This window comes from Crinia signifera, chromosome 9 (assembly GCF_055691185.1).
Source record: "Crinia signifera chromosome 9, ASM5569118v1, whole genome shotgun sequence".
NCBI lineage: Eukaryota > Metazoa > Chordata > Amphibia > Anura > Myobatrachidae > Crinia > Crinia signifera.
The window spans coordinates 30,917,313-30,940,756 of record NC_139225.1 but is presented as its reverse complement, the minus strand read 5'-3'; the positions used below and the strand labels follow the sequence as shown (position 1 = coordinate 30,940,756).

The 23,444-nt window shown below is 45.1% G+C and overlaps 1 protein-coding gene across 3 annotated transcripts in view; it reads right to left on the bottom strand.

The window, feature by feature from the left end:
- The window catches only part of PDZD4 (PDZ domain containing 4), a 97,966-nt gene extending 74,838 nt beyond the window's left edge, over positions 1-23,128 (bottom strand). For 2 of the 3 annotated variants that reach the window (XM_083158684.1, XM_083158682.1), the window contains exon 1: positions 22,505-23,128. In XM_083158684.1, the coding sequence (XP_083014810.1) occupies positions 22,505-22,564 (60 nt within the window). In that variant the 5' untranslated portion in view covers positions 22,565-23,128. The remainder of the gene's footprint in view (positions 1-22,504) is intronic. The other variant, XM_083158681.1, reaches the window with a different exon arrangement.
- Between the last annotated feature and the right edge of the window lie 316 nt (positions 23,129-23,444).

The following is a 23,444-nucleotide window of genomic DNA, read 5'->3' as shown; positions in this document are numbered from 1 at the left end:
GAAAGTGCCTGAAAATTGTGCTGTGTGTGGGGGCCATTATGTAAATTACCAACATTGCTAAAAGATCTGTTGTAGAGCATTCTGGGATGTGTAGTTCAACAACATTTGGAGGGCCATAGGTTCCCTATCCGTGCTCTAACACATGGTTTGTTGCTCTCTTCAGGCAATCTCTCTCTCCCCCTTATTTCCTACCCTGGTTGTTCTCTACACCAAGTCATAGTGACTAATGAGTTCAATATCCTTGGCTCAGCAGCTGTCATCCCACACCCTATTACCATAGAAGAAATGCATCATGTGATGACTGGGGTCATGTGTTAAGTCCTCTCCTGGGGGTCCCTGGATGCCTTCACATACAATAGCACAGATCATAGCTCCGTGCACTGCACGAAACCACGCACATCAGCAGAATGCTGCAAATGCTGTTCCGTACTATGAGGCTGTTGGAGTCATCCTACAGTAGGTGCTCTACAACCATGAAGCTACTGTACACAGCTGCAGATACAGTGCTTGGAACATTTCATCAAGGAGCGCAGACCAGTTGAGGAGCTTGCGTTATAATTAGGGATGCCAATCCCTGGACATTTTTTCAGTCCCAGAATTCGGGATTCCTGGGATTGGCTTCCCTAAAAATAAAATGTAAAAAAGCGATGCATATTTACCGTTATTGTAAAGGCTGGAATGGCCAGGTAGCTGTTCTGCTGGTTGTGCGTCCGTCGACGGGGTGCTGGGGAGCTGAAGCTCGGCGCCGAGTAGCTGGAGGCGCATCTGGGAGCCGGGCCGGGGAGCGATGGGCGGGCCTGTTGGTGGGCAGAGGGCCTGTTTGGCCTGCGCAGCATGACCTCTGACCATCACACTGCGCATAGCCACAGGCCGGACATCTGGAACAGCCGGGCAGCGTCTGTACAAGTGCATGCGCAATCTAATCCCTAAATCCCGGCGTTTTTGGGGCCAAATTCCGTTATGAATATATGCATTATATGAATACCCTTACAGAATTGTCTGTAAATCCTGGCTTTATCCTGGCATTTGAATGCCGGGCGATTTTGCCGGTCCCAGTCTGATCCCCTTTCACACAGAAAAGCATGGGTACCCCCACCCCCTTCCCTAGGCTGACCCTAACCCTCCCCACCATACTGTACATTCGGGATGTCGGCTGTCTGTATTCCAATGTCGGCATCCTCATTCATATCATAGTTCCGGCGCCTGCACCCTTTAAATATACTCCATTGTGTGCCAATAAGCACTTTGGTTATATTGTACTACCCAGTGGCGTAACTATACCTCCGCAGACCCCGCAGTGGCTTGGAGGCGCAGGGCAAGATTGAGCGCTGTGGGGTCTGCAGAAGGTATAGTTACGGCCACCGCCGCTGCATCTGGTGGGCCGTGCCGGGACCAGCAGATCCTCCTGTCTGCTGCAGTCCCAACACTCCTCCCGATAGAAAGTCACTTGCAAAATGGCTGCCCCCATCAAAGCAGACGGTTATTAAGGATGCCAGAGGAGGCGGCGACCTCCTCTTGCATCCTAAATAATGGTCTGCTATAAGGCGGCGGCCATTTTCCATGTGACATTCTATCAGGATGAGCGCCGGGACTGCAGACATGAGGATCTGCCAGTCCCGGCGGGCGCTGAAATTGTAGTGGGGGGGGGGGATGCATTGTGCATGAGACGTCACCCCGCATCTCAAGGACTGCACTCAGGCGGGGGAGCAGAGTGACTGAGCAGCGGTGGCGGCGGGCAGACTCACCAAAGCTGGGAAGCGGCGGTTGTGCTTAAAATGTAAGGTGATTGCCTTGTGGGTTTTTTTCTATGTTTAATTGTTATGGAGGGGGGAAGGGGGTCTCTGTTCTTCCCAGCTGAAATAAGACCTACCCCGAAAAATAAGCCCTATGGTGTTTTTTGGACTGAAAAAAAAATTAGACAGTGTCTTATAATCGGGGAAACACGGTTGGAACTGTTTGCTGGTCACCTCATTACATGTTCTCGGTTAGCTCTGCAGTAAGAAGGGTTTAGGGGTTTAGGAGCAATAAATAAATCAAGTTCATGTAGTAAAATGGGACTATTTCATGTGAATGGATATGATTTGTCTCATGTGACAGATCCAACATTGAGAAACGGCAGACTGGTGGGCAGAGGCATGTGAGGCCGATCTCACGGGGGACCTCAGCTGATGGGTGACGCAACTTGTCAGAAGCAATTTGTTACACTGCAAAAATCATTAGTGCGACTCAGCCCTAAGACGATGCTTTGGAAATCAGTCAGGGATTGTGTCAATACAGATCTATATTCAAACCCTAAAAAGCTGCACTAAGGAAATAATTGAGACCATTTTTTTCCTGCTAACCAGTGGGAGACTTCATTAAAAGTGGAGAGATGGCCCCAAAACCGGAACAGGATGTCACAAGGCTAGTATATATTGTTGCCCACGGGGTAAATATACATTAATAGAAGCCTGATTCGGAGTTGCATGTAAGGTGGGTACAGTCTGCCCACTGAATGTGGTCAGAAGTGCTAAGCGAATCAGAGGCATCTATGTGTATGCACAGCCCCCCAATTCTCTGGGCCTGGGGGCACTGGTCATCACTAATAATAGTCTACATGCCTGCTGCAGAAGATCCTCTGAGTCTGCATATGGTCAACTCAGAATAGGCTGCAACGCCATCTAAGTACGTGATAAGTGCTGCGATAGAATAGCACTCAGTGATGTAACAACAGTACTGCAGAACCGGAAGTGGCGGAGGGGGAGTAGGCACGACGGGGGCGCAGGGGCATGGCAAATTCCATGTGGTCAGTCTGTCTCTGCAAAAATGGCCCTCCAAAAATGGCCACCGTCTTGGAGGGGACAGATGCTAGAGGTTCTACTGCAGCGCTACCTTGAAGTGCCGGATCCCAGGAGCACTGGCATGTTGTGAACACCTAGCAATGAGCATGTAGCCCCCTGGCAACAAGTATGTAAACCCTAGCAACAAGCATGTAACCCACCTGACAACAAGCATGTAACCCTTAGCAACAAGCAAGAATTCCTTGTACTGCTCATGTAACCATTGGCAACGAGCATGTAACCCCTAGCAATAAGCATGCATGGTTGACCTAATGACGAAGTGAACGGCAAAAAACTCATTAACAATCTTCTCTGTAGATGGATGTAAACTTTCAGCAGTCAATGTGGTCCCATAGGTAAACACAGGGGGGGTTCTGGTTGCACAGAAACCCCCCTCCTCTTGACAAGTGCCTTAAATTATGACAACAATACCACTGATATATAATATGATCAATAGAGCTGTCACCACATCAGTGTAAGGGACAAAGCTGAGCTGCTGCACATGCCCTGTGGGAGCAGCTTCTTCTACCAAGTTTGCTGTGTGTGTGTGTGTGTGTGTGTGTGTGTGTGTGTGTGTGTGTGTGTGTGTGTGTGTGGGTGTGTGGAACTGAGCCCTCAAACAACGCAATAGACCAGAGAGTAGCTGCCAGCAGGAAGAGACAGGAGCCTTAACATGAGGTGGGAGAATGTGAGCTTAGAAAGTGCAGTACTGGTTCTATTATATCTGTGTATTTATTTATTAAAGTTTAACCTTTTCCCGACCACTTATCTTATTTAAATGTTTGAACCAGCCTATACTATAGACCATCAGTACTGTTAAATGATAATACTGTATTCCATACTGTATCCTATTCCAGTGTATAAAAAGTCTAATTTTCAGGGCTGTTACCACTCCCCCAGACTCCCGTACAAACTCCAATGTGCTGCAGAGTGGGAGATTTTGGATTATATCTGGAAACCCCCCCTCTAAAAATCCTGCGTTTGCCTCTGGGTCCCATTGTAAAAGGAAATACCATGAGCTGGCCACACTACCTTATTAAATGATCCCTTGAGATAAATGTCTCTTAGAGTCAATAACAAATAGAACAATTAAAACCATAAATCACATCTTTTTAATTGCATGCGTGAACATATAGACACCAATAATCCATAATCAAAATCCATGATGGAAATCGCTGCAGTGATTTCCATACAATATGGTGATTCTGTTATACATAATAACGGTGTCTATTGGTGTGATACAATGTGCGAGTGCAGCTGTCCTTAATTTGGTAAATAAATGTTATTTTTCTGTAAACTATTTTCATTCGATCCCTCTACATAATATGTTTAACATCGATATCTATACTTATGAGACGATGGAATTTGATTAGAGAGAATTGTTAGATTAGTAACCATTAGCCTACTATGATATTAATGGCTGCTTATATTGATTGATTTTCATACGGAACTTTCCTTACACAGGGAATTGTTCCGCAGCAGTTCATCTTCCCGGAAATGTAATTGTCAGTGCTTGGGACAACTACGATTAGTACCACAGTCTCCAGAATGTCTGTTATACCCCTTTCAGATCGCACCTACAGATGGAGCGTCTGTCATTCTTGTAGGTGCTGGCGCCAGCCACCAGGCCCAGCCAGCCGTCGGAAGGGGGTGCGCATGCACGAGACTCTCCTGCGCCCCATTCCCATGGAGCTCCCTGCTGCCGTCCACTGCCTCCCCGGTCCCCATCGGAGGTCCCCACCGCCTCCCCAACCCCCCCCCCCCCTATCCCTGCATGTCTCCCTGAAGCAGTAACAGGCAGGGTCCTGCCGCCCAGCCACCGACTGAATATCCCTCTCCGCCAGCGCTCACCAGCGGAGGAGTTCTGGCGAGCACCGGCAATGAAAGAGAGGGGCTCCATCTGTAATTCCCGGGTTCATGCCGATTTGATGCTGGTTCAACCCGATAAATTGTGCGATCTGCATGGACTTAGTGTGTCCAGCAACCCAGCATCAACCCGACATTACGAGCCAGTAAAAAAGCTGGGTTCTTACTGGTTCCTACCAGTTCAATCCAGCGACCCGGTTCCCTTTCACACTGATGGAGAAGGCAGTGCTTGGAGCAGTGTCAGCTCCTAGCGCTGCCTCCTTTCCCACCCGCAATGACGCTCCATCCCGCCCCCATATGATGTCAGCAAATCACCAATATTGCCAGTTCGCTGAAGAGGGACATGGAACAAAATGCAGGGTCGGAGCAGGACTGAACTGTTTTGACGTTCCGGTGCGACCCTGCATTTTGCAATGGGAAAGCGGCAATAGTGATCGCCAGCCAGTGTGTATCCTTACATGTGGATGTTTCTGGTGTCGTCTCTCAGACCACTATATAGGGCCTGATTCAGAGCTGTTAGCAAGGCTGCAGATTTTGCAGATGGACAGAACCATGCTGTACTGCAGGTGGGGCAGATGTAACATGTGCAGAGAGAGAGAGAAAGTTAGATTTTTGGGGGTGTTATTTTTTTTCTGTGAAGGGTAAATACTGGCTGCTTTATTCTCACACTGCAGTTTACTGTTGATTACAGTCGGAACATACCCCACCCAAATCTAGCTCTCTCTCCGCAAATTGTTACATCTGACCCACCTACAGTGCAGCATAGTTTTGTCCATCTGCAAAAATTGCAGCTAACAGGAATTAATTAGGCCCATAATCTGCTCTGCAAGAGGACCAGCAGAGCTGCAGAGTCTTCTTTATGACAGAGCTGTATGGTGGCAACTCTTATTTATAGATAGAATGATAGGTCAATAGGTAGATACAAGGTTGAGTCAAAAGTTATCTGCACTGCTGTGCAGGTGTGAACGTGTTACACATCAGTTCATTGGTGACTGCAGTGCAAGAAAAAAATGGCTGCCCCGCTTGTGATTTGCACAAAAGTGCAGCCTGCAATGATCAGTTTTGTGGCCTCAGAGTGTGACTGGTGCTGATATCTATTGAAGACTTTGTGCAGAGTGTATTTTGTTGCAAACAAATGTGTATGAATGGCTGGAGACGTTCGAAGAAGGTCACACAAGTGTCAGCCATGAAGAAGGAGCCGGATACCCGTTCATGTCCACTTCTGAGGAGAACATTGAGCATCAATGTGAACTCATTCTGTTGTCTAGACAAGTGACAGTGGATGATGTTGCAAATAATTTGCAAATCAACCATGGATTTGCTTATGCAATCATCAAAGACAGACTTGGGTGCATTCGTGACTCGCAACTCAGCCTACAACATTTTTTTTATGGGGGGGAACAGGAAATCTTGTAGACAGATGGACAAAGTGAATTGAAAAATAACGTATTTGTCTTTTTTGAAAGTTGATTCAAATAAATTCTATAGCCAGAGTGTGGATAATTTTTGACTCACCCCATAGATAGATAGATGGGTGTAGGGTGGCCAATCCCAGGATCGTGATTGTTGGGATCCCGGGATTTGGCCCCAAAAACGCTGGGATTTTAATACCGGGATTGGAGTTTCCAATCCCGGGATGCCGGGAATAGACTGCGCAGTCTAATGCTGGGCAGTGTTGGAGCATTCACTCAGATGCTGCCCGGCTGTTCCGGATGCCACAACCGCTTAGCCCGCCCACAGGCCCGCTAATCGCAGCTCCCTTTTGCCCGGCCGGTGGCCGCATATCCAGCAGAACAGCTACCCAGTGAGGCTCCCAGCTCCCTGGTGCTGGGTTCACAGCCACCCGCTCACAAAGCTCCCCGGCTGTTCCCGTCCACACCATACAGGTAAATATGCTGGGATTTTTTTTTATAATTAGGGAAGCCAATCCCATGATACTGGGAATCCTGGGATTGGGCATTTTTCAATCCCTAATTCTGGGATTGAAAAATGCCCAGGATTGGCATCCCTAGATGGGTGCAAGTTATTCTGTGCTCACTGGCATCTGGGTTTAAATGGGCACAAACTCTCTCCTTACTTAATACATCATAGATAGACAACCCCCCAATAATCTGAACATGCAGTAAAATTTTGCCTATATCAGCAACGAATGCAGGTGATGTCACTGAACAATATAGTGATACTGCTCAGTTTGTATTCACTATAATGTTTGCCCAGGAGCCCCGGTGATATAGTTGATGATATGGTTTGTGTGATGTATCGCACAGTGTGTGCCCAGCTTCAATGATGCTTTGTAGTATGGTACATGGACTGATTCTTCGTTCACACTCATCAAATGAAGGAGACTCTCTGCTGCCGAGGACCAGAAGGCAGACTTAATAATTCATGAGATATTCCTATCTGTGAGGATCTCCCAGACATAACATCTTGGCTGGCAGGGGATCTTTGGCAGTCCAGTCCTTGCTACAATCTTTAGCAGAGGCTTATAAAACCGAAATCTACGCTACAAATCACAAGCAGGCGACGGCTCTTATTAAGGACGGTGAAGGGAATGATACCGCAGGTTCCCGGTATGTGCTCAACCTGCAGTTTCACTATCAAAATAATAACACTATGGCCCATTGAAGTCAATAGATGAATAGAAGGTGTTTGCCTCGGGAGCTGGTCAGATTCGGTTACTCATATCCTCTCTACGCTGCGCTGATCAGCAATAACACTTCTGAAAGTACCTGAATTCCCTTTCGTACACTCATGTGCACATACTGATCACTGTCAGGGGCAGACAGATATGTCCCATAATGGGTGTATTACAGTGGTATCCAGAAGATGGATAGACGATGGATTGACGATGTCTAGATCGTACATGTTGGGGGGCTGCGAATGTCATCACAGAAACAGATCTGTCTATGTGCAGTACAGATCCTGATCATGTACAGATCAACAAACATCGGTAATGTATATACAGTAAGCCACACGGTTTGCAGACATCTCTGGATTAGGCTTGGAGGCAGATAGTAATAGCCAAAGAATGGGGGTGATTCTGGTTGACCCCCAAAGCTGCGCCGCCTACTGCACGCCGATTTCATTTGACTGTTGCCGACCGTCTAATGATTTCTTCAGCAATCGCCGATCTAAGACCCCACTCTATTGTCTTCAATTTGCGGGTCCCTGTACAGGAAGCAGACGGGCAACTGACATCCCACCTCTGTGTCACCAGCGAATTTCCATGGGAATGCCCAGCGTTTTCATGGCCCGCCGCCCCCTGCCCGCAATGCTGTTTGCGAGCGGCCGGCGGATAATCAATTCGCCATGCCAAACAGAGGCTGCACATGGAATGCTCATGCACATTCTCTAAAAATCAGAATAGAATCATTTAGAATCGGGGCCAATATATACTGTACAAACCTGGAAGCACAGACTTAAAAGCCTATAGGTGCCCATACACGTACCAATTACCCGGTACTTTTTGTGCTAAAATAGCATCGTTGTGCATGTGTTGTGCATGGGATGCGATGCTATTTTAGCACAAAAAGTACCGGGTAATTGGTACGTGTATGGGCACCTTATGGGCTTAAGATTTGGGTCTTTGCAGTTGCGTGAAATCCGGGGGGCTGGCAGTGCAAAATGGGAGTTTGGGCCATGTGGCCATGCCTCCTCCTACAAGGCATGGCCATGCCTCCTCCTATAAGGCGTGGCCATGCCTCCTCCTACAAGGCGTGGCCATGCCTCCTCCTACAAGGCCACACCCTTCAATATTCAGACACGTAAATCCGCACTGTATGTAAGTAACGCATGTTGATTTAAATAGGGAAACACCTCATGGGAAAACAGTTAACCCTTTTATTGCCAAGTGAATTTGTCAAAATAGGTGTGAAAATTGCCAAGCAAACATTTTGTATTCATCTTAATGACCTGTTGACCTTATATAGGAAACATCATCTTTTTTTTTTTTTTTGCACAACATTTTTTTATTTGAATTTATATAACAAATGTGAGCGGCGCTGGCGTTTTTTAGCGGATATTTTGCAGATCTCTCACAGAGATGGTTGGCACTCAAAGGGTTAAATGCCAGGCCGTAAAGACTAGAAAACAAAAAGGAATTAACCCCTAAAACGAGGCCAGATATGGTAAACTGGGACAACAGAGGACAAAAGGTAAAAGTCCTAATTCCCATCTAGAACACTGTGACAGAGGTAGAGTGTATCAGCGCCAACAGCTCATCCAACCCATCCATCAGAATTAGGCCGGGGCCGTGTGTTGGCAGAACCAGCGCGGATGACAAATAATCCGTGCAAAGTGCCAACGAAGTTGCGGTGATATAGAAATAAAAATGCCAATAATTAGATTTCAAGACAGGTTATTCCGCATATTTGTCACCAACGGACAGGTCACAACAGAAATGCCGTAGACATTGGTCTTTTTGTCTTTACTATGCCCTTCAGCCTCCTGTTATAGCTGCAATAATGTCACGTCCGAGATAAATTCCCTATCTCACTTAACCGCAGTTAATGCATTGCAAATCTACCTCTCAGACAAGGCATGATGTATTGTGTATGACATTTTATGTGTCTACAATAGGTGTACACACATTTCTAGCTTGATGCTTGCTGTTAACCCCCGACTTCCCAGGTGACAAATTCCGAAAGCGGTTCATTCCCCCCCCAGTTCAATTAGATTGCGGAAACTGAAGAGACTCCCATAATGAATTGGTTATCGAGGCGCTGATGTACCGATGGCTTTTTCTTTTGCGCCGACCTGTTTTCTGTGTCACTGCTTCTTGTCGAGCGGAAATTGCTTGGACTTTGTGATTTTTTTTCTCCCCTTCGCTATTTCTGGCGGAATGAGTTACAATGCATAACAAAAAAAACACATATTAACCTGCACAGGGCAGAGGGAGTGCGGTAGTTTGCAGTTTAGAATGCAGAGCTCTGTGTCACTGCAGCTAGCAAGGAAATTGGGGGAAGGAAAAAAAAAGAGGGAGCGGGTGTGTGTGAGTGTAGGGGGGGGGGGCTGGAAACGAGAGGATGGGGTAAGTTGGCTGGCTGGCTTGTTACAGAATAATGAAGACATTCTAGGGAAAGATTACAGCAGGGGTAGGGGGTGAGGAGGGGGTAGTGGAGAACGGTGACAATGAAAGATTTTTTTTACGACTAATGAAGACAACTACAGTAGACAACAAACAAACACCGTACCCTACAGCTGCGTTATTGGCTGCAGATAATTACAGAAACAATTAACCTCAGAACTGCATGATCACACCTACGTTAGCTTGAATAATCAGCAAATGCCAAGAACGCAGGCTTCAGGAGGGAGCAGAATAGCACTTTGTAGCATGCTTAGTTTATGTCATTTAATTAAACTTCCTAATCTGTTGGTATAAGAGCTGAATTCCCTTTATTGTGTTCTCTTCAAATAAACCTGAACACCTTATGGCAGCACTGTGTGAAGGAGAAGCCGGCGATTCAGCCATAAAGAGGGAATGTCTTCACCATGCCTGGATTTATGTTTCATATCTGTAATAATGTACTGTGTAATCTACTCTTTACAGCTGCAGAAGCACCTATGCAAAAAATTCTCTCCGGCTATGCCCAGTGCTCGGAGTAGCGGTATGCCATACCACAGTATACCGCCTCACTGGTATTATCAATATCGCTATTTGGCACCTATTACTGTAGCGTTAGTAATGATGCCATCAAACGGATGATCTTAAACAATATATGTGCACTACCTGTTATATTAGATTTAGACATGTAAATGAATATAGCTTTGCATGCAAAAGTTTCTACATTCCCAAATTAATGGGACTATGGGAGTTGTTATAATTGGAGAGCACTACACAGCAGTATCCAACATGGCTCATCTAGGGATGTTACATACTCTAACCAAGATGGCTGCCAATTATGTATCTGCGCACAGTGATAAGATAGTATCACACATCTGCAGCGCATGTGTGATACTATCTTATCACTGTGTATCAGCGACATGGTAAAGGTCTGTAGTCCTTCTCCCAGCTTTCAAGACCTGCAACCTTAGCCAACAATTACCACTAAAGCCATAAACCGTTATCTAAAACAAGCAACAGTCACCAGCAGTCTACGCTCTCTGCGCTGCTACATTCTCCGCTCAATCTGGTTACCAGCAATGTAACAGTGAGTACGGTTGTAACTTCCTTTTGGCAAAATAAACCACACTACCTGGTTACACCACTGGACTGGTCATTGGCTGGATTACAACCGCTGTTGTGTACAGCACTCTGCTTACCACCAAAACTGCACTCACATTCAGAGGCATCAATAGCCACTGTGACACAGGGTGTGGCAGCAATATGAACTAATAAGGGCACCAAAGTTGCACCATTGCAAAGGGTCTCGCTCGGAGAGGAGTGGTCTCACTGGGAGGGGGCATAGCCTCACAAGGCAATCACGATTTTATCACTCCAGGGGTCATAGACATGGGGACTGTCCCAACTGACATTGGGGCAGGTGTATTAAGCCTTAACAAGAGATAAATACAAGGGTGATAAGGAGAGATAAACATCCAGCCAATCAGCTCCTTACTGACTTTTTTCAAACACAGGCTGTAACATGTCAGGTGATTGGCTGGGCATTTATCTCTCCTTATCACCCTTGCATTTAAATGTCGGCTGCAGTGACACCCGGTTCCTACACTATGACAGGAGCCAGGTGCTGCACTAATGTAACAGTGCAGCAGCAGACTCCTGTCACTGAGCGGGAGTCAGCATTTTGGGGGTCAACTCTTGGTGGCTGACAGCTCATTGCGGCCTGTACCCGCTTTGTGACGCCCTACTCACACTCCCGCCATGAAGGAGGGACATGCTTCCTGATCCAGTAATGCAGGAAGCGAGTACCCTCTTCCACTAACCTCCCCATCCACTTTCCTGTTTTAAAATGGTGCCCCTCTGTGAAGCGCGATTAGCTGCTTCGTGGCCCTGCAATTTATTTCTTTTTTACATGATTTAATATTAAAGGGCGGCATCAGTGCCACCAACGGTCATTCCAAACTGACTCACTGGCAGTTGTGCTGCTCCCCTATTTGAATTTTGAATTGTGCTGCAGCCCCTCCCCTGGATCAAATAAATGTGTTTTATTAAAGTGAAATTAGAAGCTAAAGTACTTTTCAATAACTATTACAATCTACTTGTAATATACGTACAGTCTATCTGGTTAAGGAGATTGGGGAGAGCTGTGCCAGTCGCTGCACACCTAGTGTGTTAAACCCCACTTCCCTTCCCCCCATATGATTGTATTTTGATCTGTTTAGGACGGTGGCAAAACAGGGTATCCGTAGCACACGGTTCCCTGTAGTACAGCGACACAGACTCTAGCGCAAGAGCCGTGTACACTCCTGTCTGATCTGACACGCAAGAGCGAGGTAGTGCACGGCAGCACACCTCAGACACAGCTCTGCGGTCAGCACACAGGCTGTGGAACTAGTGGCTCCAGCCAGCCAGCGGTAGCGCTGAAATGGGATCACACCCATGTTCAGGCGCTTATCGCTACTGCATAGTGAGCCCCAGGAATATATACATTGTATCTGATAATTGTTACATCCTAGAAAAGCATACACACTGTAAAACTGTTAATACCAGACATAACTTTTCCACTCTTAAATTTCAACCACTGTGCTTGATAAAATTATAAAATTATTCAGGGACAGTGTGAAGTGGGGTCCCACTAGGTGAGGATATAATATATCCTTTTTAAATCACTCAATGTTGTCCTATGTGTTTTTCGTGTTTTTTCATATCTTCGCAACTATTTTAATGAAACCAATAAAAGTTATGTTTTATTATTAAATTCTCTTTTGGTGCACCAACCAAAGACACCCTTTCTCTGTCCTCCCAAATCTATCTGGTTAAGATGCTACAGCTTGTGCAGCGTAATGTTGATTTGTCGTGAAAATACTGTACCTGTCTAAAAGTATTGAGACATGAGGCCAACATGACTTCAATCAAATGATCTGACCCCCTGTTTGACCTATGATTGACTCGTGTGTGTGATCAATTGGAGATATCAATAAGTTTAGGCCTGTTGAGGGTCATAGAGAAGTGGTTTGGAATTCACTACTTTTCAAGGCATTTTAATTGATTTCTGAGATTGAGTTACTGGTGTTTCCATGTGGGAATCATTTAATACTCTACTTGGTTGATGAGTATTCAGTTAATTGAGTGATTATTTTCTTATTAATATAGGGATCAGCTGTATTAAAGATTGTTTTTATCAGTAGCTGTCGGTCAGGGAACGGAGCAGTGTTGTTGGAAATTGTTATAATTAATAGATTTGATTGACCTTGAGATTAATTACTAGCAAAGGGCAAAGGTGCTGATGTGCAAGGAGGACATTTGCATTTATTGCCCACCTGCTATTAGATTAGAATGACCAGGTAATTATCGTGTAAAACACAGAATAACCAGCCTAAAGACAGAGGGGGAAATTTACTACGATGTGTATTCTACTTCACATGTGATGTTGCCATGGGCAACCAATAAGAATCTACTTCTTATTTATTTAGCACCCTCTAGAAGATAGTAGACAGGATCTGATTAGTTGCCCATAGCAACATCACATGTGAAGTAGAATACACATCTGAGTAAATTCCCCCCATAGTCACTATACTGTATGTGTTATTAATACTGTACTTTGTATTATTAAGTGCATGCTACACCATACTTGCCTACCTGACCCTCTCCATGCGGGAGAAAATGCTCTGTTTCTGGGCATCCCTGGTAATGTAGGATTGCCAGCACCTGTGATGAAACACCTTTACCTAGCTCTCCACAGGTGATGGCAATCATACATTACCAGGGAAGTCCAGGAACAGAGCATTTTCTCCCGCATGGAGAGGGTCAGGTAGGCAAGTATGTGTTACACTGAACACCGGAGGGTAGTAACAAGTGTGAGTTACGGGAGTGATACTAAATCCCGGCGTTCAAAATCCCGATCCGCCGAAATCCCGACAAGGGGGGGACGTGGATCGCCCCCCCCTTGCGGGCTCGCTGCGCTTGCCACACAGCGGGCCCGGTGCCTCGCTGCGCTCGGCACACAAATTTATTCTCCCTCTGTGGGTGTCGTGGATTTCGGCGGTCGGGATTCCGGTGTCGGGATTTTGAACGCCGGGATTCCAACCGCCGGGTTTGTAACTGCATCCCTGAGATACAGATGGGTCAATGTAAATTAAATATTTCCACTGATGATTTTATATCCCTTCTGCATCACATCTACATCATAATCAGGATTATATAAAAGGGTATATGCCAGGTGTGACCCGCTGAGACTCCTTTCAGACTGGCAGTCCAACTTGGCTTATTGCCGGATCAGTGATATCAGCGCTTGGAGTTGAGATCTCTGTAAGTGCCGGCTCTTCTTATGCTGTGAACGGGAGCCGGGTCATGTTGACTTAACTTCTGCAGTGTGAGTCAGGTTGAAATGCTGGGTCACTCTCTCACCCTCTCCCTGGCGTCACCCACTGCCTCTCCGTGTCACTCTCTCACCCTCTCCCTGGCTTCACCCACTGCATCTCCCTTTCACTCTCTCACCCTCTCACTGGATTCACCCACTGCCTCTTCCTGTCCCTCCCCCTGGCATCACCCACTGCTTCTCCTTGTAACCAACCCTCCTACCTGATGCCACCCACTCTCACCGTCTCCCTGGCATCACCCAATGCCTCTCCCTGTCACTCTCTCACCATCCTACCTGCGGTCATCCACTGCTTCTACTTGTCATTCACCCTCCTACCTGATGCCACCCACTCTCACCATCACACCTTGATTAAGCCAATACTTGGCGAAACGCGTTGGTGGACCAAGAGGGTGTTTTTATCCAGTTCTGGACCTTGTTACTTTCCGCTGTTCTGACCTGGACCAGTCTCCTCTTCATTACTCCATTTATTATCACGGGCACCAGTTGTTATTTCAATCAAGGGCCCATCCATGATTTAACCCGGACGGAGGTCATCTACTCTAAGTAGGAGAGCATTACTCCAAAAACAACACCTACCGCGGGCAACTCTGGACACATTGGATACAATTTTACCTAGTCATCTACCAGGAGACATTATAGGAATGGACTCACCCATCAGTGGTTTCAATAAATACGGTACCGTATGAACTGGACTATTTTTCAATACCCCTCTTTTTTATTGCTCAAATTTTATTTTTATCATGTCATGTAATGTTCCATGTTTTTATAATTAAATAATTTGCATTTTTTTCACCCCATTGGCACACATTTTCTATTATTTATCATTTATTATTGTTAGCGCAGTGTATCCCCTTGTGTTTTTTTCTTGTACCCAGAAGGAGATTGACTACCCCCTATCCACACTGCAGCTTGGCGAAGCACCTCATATCTACTGCGCCCCCTACACTAGTCGGTAACTTGTTACCCACTATCCTTCTAGCCACTCTCACAATCTCCCTGGCATCACCCACTGCTTCTCCTTGTCAATAACCCTCCTACCTGATGCCACCCACTCTCACCGTCTCCCTGGCATCACCCAATGCCTCTCCCTGTCACTCTCTCACCATCCTACCTGCGATCACCCACTGCTTCTCCTTGTCATTCACCCTCCTACCTGACATCACTAACTGCCTCTCCCTGTCACTCTCTCTCTCCCTCTCCCTGGCATCACACCCTGTCACTTTCTCTCCATGGCATCACCTTCTGCCTCTCCCTGGCACTCTCTCCCTTGCATCACCCACTGCCTCTCCCTGTCACTCTCTCACCCTCTCCCTGGCATCACCCACTGCCTCTCCCTGTCACTCTCTCACCCTCCTAACTGCCGTCACCTACTGCCTCTCCCTGGCACTCTCTCCCTTGCATCACCCACTGCCTCTCCCTGTCACTCTCTCACCCTCTCCCTGGCATCACCCACTGCCTCTCCCTGTCACTCTCTCACCCTCCTAACTGCCGTCACCTACTGCCTCTCCCTGTCACTCTCTCACCCTCTCGCTGGCGTCACCCACTGCCTCTTCTTGTCCCTCCCCCTGGCATCACCCACTGCTTCTCCTTGTCACTAACCCTCCTACCTGATGCCACCTACTCTCACCGTCTCCCTGGCATCACCCAATGCTTCTCCTTGTCACTAACCCTCCTACCTGATGCCACCTACTCTCACCGTCTCCCTGGCATCACCCAATGCCTCTCCCTGTCACTCTCTCACCATCCTACCTGAGGTCACCCACTGCTTCTCCTTGTCATTCACCCTCCTACCTGACATCACTAACTCTTCCTGTCACTCTCTCTCCCTGGCATCACCCACTGCCTCTCCCTGTCACACTCTCTCCCTGGCATCACCCACTGCCTCTCCCTGTCACTCTCTCACCCTCCTACCTGATGTCACCCACTGCTTCTCCCTGTCACTCTCTCTCCCTCTCCCTAGCATCACCCACTGCCTTTCCCAGTCCCTCTCTCACCATCTCCCTAGCATCACCCACTGCCTCTCCCAGTTACTCTCTCACCCTCTCCCTAGCATCACCCACTGTTTCTACCTGTCACTAACCCTCTACCTGGCATCACCCACTGCATCTCCATGTCACACTTTCACCCTCCTAACTGCCATCACCCACTGTCTCTTCCTGTCACTCTCTCGTCCTCTCCCTGGCATCACCCACTGCCTCTCTCTGTCACTCTCTCACCCTCTCCCTGGCATCCCCAGCTGACTCTCCCTGTCAATCTCTCTCTGGCATCACCCACTGCCTCTCTCTGTCACCCTCTCCCTGGCATCACCTACTGCCTCTGCCTCAACTCTTGGCATTCCTTTAGAGGCCACACATGTGGTTGCAAGGCCACATTTATTTTTCCATTAACAAACTAAACCCTACCCAAAACAATCTTGTAACCTCTAAATTAAGCATGGGGGCTGCCTCTTCATATATTCATGAGCAGGGCTGAACTAACACGTGTGGGGGTCTTGGGACAACTAAACTGTGGGGCCCCACTCCAATATGTCCCTCACATTGGCCCTCCAACCCCCCTCCCCCCAATATTGCCTCAGTGCAGACGCTCCATTCCACCCACCCTGGTACTCCTTTCCACCTTTGCTTTCTTCTGACTGCATGGGCTACCGCTGGTCATATATACCGCAGGGAAAAGCGGCTCGTGAGTCCCCTTGTCAGTGGCATGGACATGGTGTGTCATGTGCTGCTGTTGAGGTGTCTCGAACGCTGCTCTGTGCTGCTTGCAGCCTGAGCAGCGGCAGCCCATCCTAGTTGCACAGTCAGATTACCCTGTGGCGGCCCCCTGTGTGTCCTGGCATCCTGTTGCCGTTTTCACCAGTAGGGCAACCTGCTCCAAGCAGACGTTCAGCAGGGCGGCATTTACCTGTTTGCTAAGCTGCGAATACAGGCAGCCTAGCAAACAGAGCAAAATCAGAACCACAGTACATATAATTGGAGCGGTGACACAAAGCTCATTAGCTCCCTGTCCTCATCAGTGGCAAACACAGGATTTCCAGAGGGAGGTTTCCAAATTCAGTCTACAACATTGGATCAATACGGTAGTCTGGGGGAGCGGTAGAAGAACCAAGTAATGATCCCCGGACATTAATGTACACATTGGTCTTTTTATACACTGGATACTGTATGGAATATAGAAATAATATCTAACACTATAGATGGTATACAGTATTGGCTGTATCAAACATTTAAATAACATAAATATGTGGTCAAGAAAAGGTGAAATATACCATTATAATAAATACACAAACATATTGGAACTAGTACTGCACTTTCTAAGCTCACAATGTCCCACCTCATAGTAAGGCTCCTGTCTCTTCTTCCTGGTTGCTGCTCTCTGGTCTACTGCACTCATGAAGGACTCAAATCCACACACACAGGAAACTTGTTAGAGGCTGCTACCACTGGGCATGTGCAGCAGCACTGCTCTGTCCCTTATACTGCATAATATTGCTATTGTCATTTTTTTTAGCCACTTGGCAAGAGGAGGGGGGTTTCCAGGCAACCGGAAATCCCCCCCCCCCCCCCCCCCCCTGCGTTTGCCTATGCTCATGTTTGGTCATCTGTCTCAAATAAACTCTATCTGTACTTTTCTATACATTTTTTTCTTTTTATTGCAGGTTATTTGAATTATTGTTTATGTGAATGTAAAGACTGATATATATATATATATATATATATATATATATATATATATATATATATATATATATATATATATATATATATATATATGCAGATCATGGCAGATATACCTAGAACCCAGGGCAGAGAACTTCTTTGAATTTGAGTATTCCATTTTAAATGACATAAACATATTTTATGTACATATTTTATTCACATACAACAATAAATATTGTATGTATTGTATACATTTTGAATTGAACTGTAAAATAAAAAAAAAAAATCATAATTTTTTTTTTTTACTTTGCGTTCTTGAATCAGAGCTCACTGAAGAGCAAGGCTACTGAGGCCATTACCTAACATTCCAGGTGGTAAATGCCTCAGTCGTCAAATCGATGGGCTGGAAAAATTATCTCCCTGATAGATCTTTGTGAGTTAACAAGCAATATTGTATTTACAGCTTCTTCTTACTAACTAGTATTTCTGTAGCCATATCTATAAATAAATAACTATTTTCACTGTGTAGTCCAGTAGCAAGGAATCATTAAGTATACTATATATATATATAGATATATCTATATATATATATATATATATATATATATATATATATATATATATATAATAGTGCCGCTTGCATATTTTACCTCTCTTGAATTGTGACTTAATGTATATCTTGCTGATTGTGTTGTTATCTGTGCAAGCTCTTTCCTTGTCATTTACTAGCACTAATTCTCACTCACATGTCACCTCTGACAGTCAGTTTTCTATACGTGTTCCATCAGCATTTAACCCTGCTGTCACAACAATTCCTCCTGTGTTCTGACAGTGGAAAGAGTTTCCTCGATGTGTGTGTGTGTGTGTGTGTGTGTGTACTGTGTATATGTATATATATATATATATATATATAGATATATATATAGATATATATCTATATATATATATAGATAGATATATTATAGATATGTAAAGAACTGTGTGTGTGTGTGTGTATATATATATATATATATATATATATATACATACAGACACATACAGTTCATAAGCTGTAACAACAGCTGTTAATGCATGTTCCAACCCTGTAGAAATAAATATTTAGCAAATAATATATTAAATAAATCAATATTTCTGATCTGTACTGAATGCTGTTCTTACAACCGGAATGTGGTCTCCAGGCTGGGATATTTTGTTATCTAAAAGAACCACCTTAAATATTACCCAGCCTTCACTGGTTCAGGAGTAATAAAATTAGGCAGTAAGCGCACACCTCTTAATTAAAGAATTAAGTTATTGTTTTACAGTTAAAATAGCAACAGCGGTATGTCCCCAGCAGGGCATTCAGTGAGTTAACCTTTTATGTTCTGTAGGATTATGATGTGCTGCTAAGCAAAAAGATGTGTAGCAGTCCCATTGTTACAGCATTTCAGCACTGCGGACAGCTCCCAGGGTACTGCAATAGGATTTCACAGGCGACAGAAGAATTCAGTAAGAATGGGATCCAAACTAGTATTATTCCTGCCTCTATGTCTAATCTTTCCATTACAGGCCTTCCATTGTTTGATTAACACCTGAAATTAAGATTTTTGGTACACAAAAGACGATTCATTCTAATGCACAATGAACTCACCACAATTCCAAGCCACGCTACTCAACACTGTTTTTTAAAAAATCCTTTATCGCTTTAGAAAAAGAAAACATTCTGCATTCATTATCTTTCATTTTGAGGGTTTCATGGCAGTAATATGGAAATCCAACAGCAAGCAATTCCAGCTCACCTTCTGTCTATTGTTTGACTGTTACAGCTGAAATAATCTATAGAGTATGGATGATATACTGTAGGTGTAAAATACGCTGTCACATATGCCAGGTAGATTCCACATTGCTAAAATCGTTCAGATCAATCCCAACCGTGTAAACATTTGTATAATTCTATAACCGACTTCCCCCTTTGAAGTATTAATATGACGGTTACTATGGCAGCAATCTATGCAGAGCTTGGCAATAGGAAAGGTATTCCTTAAGCTCAGGTTTGTGTGTTATACTGCATGGGTGCTTTTTTTGTATGGATGAACGGCTGAGAGTATACTGTCCGCCAAGATTTCAAACAGGAAATTGGAATTTCCCGTTGAGCCCATTAAAATCATGGACCGATTGTAATTGGTAGGTGCAGTAAAACAGCTGAAAGATATGTTGCGCTAAAGCGCATCAAAAACTTAGTTCTTAAGACCATAACCATCAAATATGTTACAATTAATGATGCAAAATCCAAGTTTGAGTGAGTACTGTGGACTGTTCCTCAGCCAAGTAGATTTATATACTGTATATATGTTTTTGGTTGAAGACCCTGGTACCTGTTACGGAGGTAAATCCAGTTGTGTATCTCCCTCTAGTGCAACCAGGAAGCAGTAAACAGGAAGTAATGAAAACACTTCCTGTTCATAGAAGACAAGGGCCCAAATCTCTGTCCCTTATATAATATATCACAGTTTTTCCAACATATTCCATTTCCATATTTGACACTGCAAAGAAATCCATTTATAATATATGACCCCATGAGAATGGGTCCAATGGTGCGCATTACCGGTCCGCTACTCAGGCCTTGTTTACGGCACTTATACGCCGATGAGCAGGTTACTGGTCGTGATTTTAGAATGCTGCAAAATAACAATGCATGGTTGTCATGGCAGCAAAATGGCAGTTTGACAATTATGAACCAATAAACCCAAAAGGTAGAATAAACGATACACTGGGAAGCACCAGATATCTAGGTATCACTGTACTGTATGGGACAAAGATTTTTAATCTTGGGTTAAAAAGAATTGGTAATCCAGTAAGGTAATAATACTCGGTCACACTTCAAACACCCTCTCCAGATTCTCTCTCATCTTGCTCACAAGTTCCCTCAGCTAGCTTTCTATTCCAGTCACACAGTGCTCCGGGACCAGAATCGTAAGATTCATTATTATGGTCTGTTGCCGGAGGAATCTCAGGGAAGATTTAAGGTGGTTTTAACTGGATAATAAAACCCTCCTTACTGCCACCATCAAATCACACCAGTAGGATCAGGGACAGGGGGAGAGCGAGAGAGCGGGAGAGGAAGGAAGAGAGAGAGAGAGAGAATGGATAAGAAAGGCAGCGTAGAGATATGTTTATGACTGCAAACATACACAAAGAGTATAAAAATAACGCAAGAGGAACAATGAACAATAAACATAGTAGCGCAGTGAGGAAATGGAAGGAAGGTGATTGAGGACATGACAATAATACAGCTATTGTGTGTGGGATGAGGCTGCAAAACGCAGTAGAGGAGGCTGACGGAGGTGGGTCAAGGAAAAGAACGGTCAAAACAAGAAATACAAAACTGAGGGACAATGTGTAATAAAGCGATATACAGGGAATGCCCTATACGTTCCCTACAGAGAATGGCAGCACACTGATACTCTCTGAGGGCAAAATGAACCCCGTGCCTACATTCACCTTAATAGGCCGGATCTAGTAGACCACCAAGGTACGAAAATGGGATAATGCGCTGAAGACAGATGATAGAATTATTGGTGATATATGTCGAGGTGAATGAGGAGCATTTGCTCATTGTTAGCGGATGAGTAGTAAGGAAGGGAGTTAAACATTTCACTTAAACAGAAGTATTCTTCCAGGCCTGGTTGTACTGGAATATCTTGATATAAATCTATGTAAGCTGTATTTCTAATATACTATCTTAGAGACTGGAGATATTATTGCAGTTTCTATTCCAGTCTCAGACCACCCACAAAATTAATTAACAAATCATTATACCCCCCCTCCCCCTCATCTTTAATAATACCAGCACATTCAAACGCAACTGAAATTATACCCATACAGAGATATTAACGCCTACATATATACATTCTCGCTAAACAGAAAGACATGTGCCAAGGAAGCATTTACAGTCATATAGTCATAATAGATTTTTTCTTAAGTATTGGTGATAAATGAATATAAACACTTGTATTAACATCAACTATGGTACGATAACATACCCAAACAAGACTAAGTGCATGCTCATCATATATTGTGTATTATGTGTGTGAGAACATGGCTACATCTTTGAGATAAAAAAAAAATACTGTACAGTATGTGTGTTGTATGTGTGTTGTGCCCAAACAAAACTGAAGTCTGCATGTGAGTCCAGCAATGTGCAAAGGTGAGTTGGTTGTGCGTGACACGTGAGTGTTCGTCGCACGTGTATGTACTGTATGCATGGAAGTGGGAGAACGTATGGGCGCGCATGCCAGCGTCTGGGCGCAGAACTGACAAATAAAGACCACTAGAGCATATATGTCTGTGACATTATATGGAATAAATCATATTGATGAGGATATTGCCACGATATACTCTCTCTCTCTCTCTCTCTATATATATAAATATATTCCCAAATTGTCCTTCTTTAAAGCCTGCATGCTCTTCCACCACACCCACCTTGCAGCAAGTGTTCATTTTTATATCTTGGATGTTTTTGTATATTTTTTTACTCATTCCCTACATTACTCCCTTCCCAATGCTTACATTTTGCTTCCATTCCCCCTGCACACCTTTTACATATACGCCTCAGCCACCCACGTTCCCTTCCCACTGACGCTTCTACCATCTTAGCGAAGCTGTGTCGATCCCCAGATTTATTAACCCTTATCGTGCTTTCTTTTTTCCAATTTTTATTATTTGAAAATAAGGTGCCGCTTACCTGTAGCATCACTTTATAATGCTCCTCTGGTTTCCGAACCACGCACATGTTACATCCCATGTTAGCTCGGAGAAGGTGCAGGTCTGTGATGGAAGGGGGGTTGGTCACCCCCAATCTTGCCAGTCAGATAAGCGTATTCAGTTCCCCTTCTATTGGGTCCAAAGCCAATAGCACTGTAGTAGGGGACCCAGATCAAAAGTATAAAATCCTTTAATTATCCATCCAAAGGGGCCAGGTAATCCATGAGGGGCAGAGAAGGACAGAGAAGGGGGAGGCTTAACATTGTGAGGATGGGACCAGCAGCTGCCCCCCTCATCTTCCAGAATTGGGGTGCCACCTCCTCCCCTCCCCCCTATGAAGTAGTCTCTTCTCCAGGGCTGCCGTCCGCTGCTACCCAGGATAATGGGGTACCACCAGGACATATATACTTATAGAAAATAGGACTCCTTCTTAAATTGTTTGAGCACTGATCCTCAGAGAGGGCAGCAGATGTTGAATCCTCATGTTCAGCCTAAGCAGACACATATGGCACTGAATCTACCTGTGCCTCATCAGACTGCTGCAGAACGCACATACATGTGTTCTTCCCTGTGAGTATCTTCGAGCATCAGCATTGCTGAAAAGGAGGGAGGGAGAGCTGAGGAGGGAAGGTGGGGGGTGAGGGAGAAGGGAGGGAGAAGCGGCAAAGGTAGCTAATAAATATGGATGGTCTTTGGTGTAACACTCAGAGCCAATCTGTTAGACAGGCACGAAAACTGCTGAGAGTATTCCATCAGCAGCTCAAGGCTCTGTCTATGTAAGACATGGAGGGAGGGGGACAGAGGGGACATCAGGAGCTACAGGATGAAGGAATGTAGAGGGGAGAGGTGGCCTTAGCCATCGCCAGGGACAAAACTTACAGTTTATTTTTCTTTTGTTTAAACAATGGCGTTAGAATGGG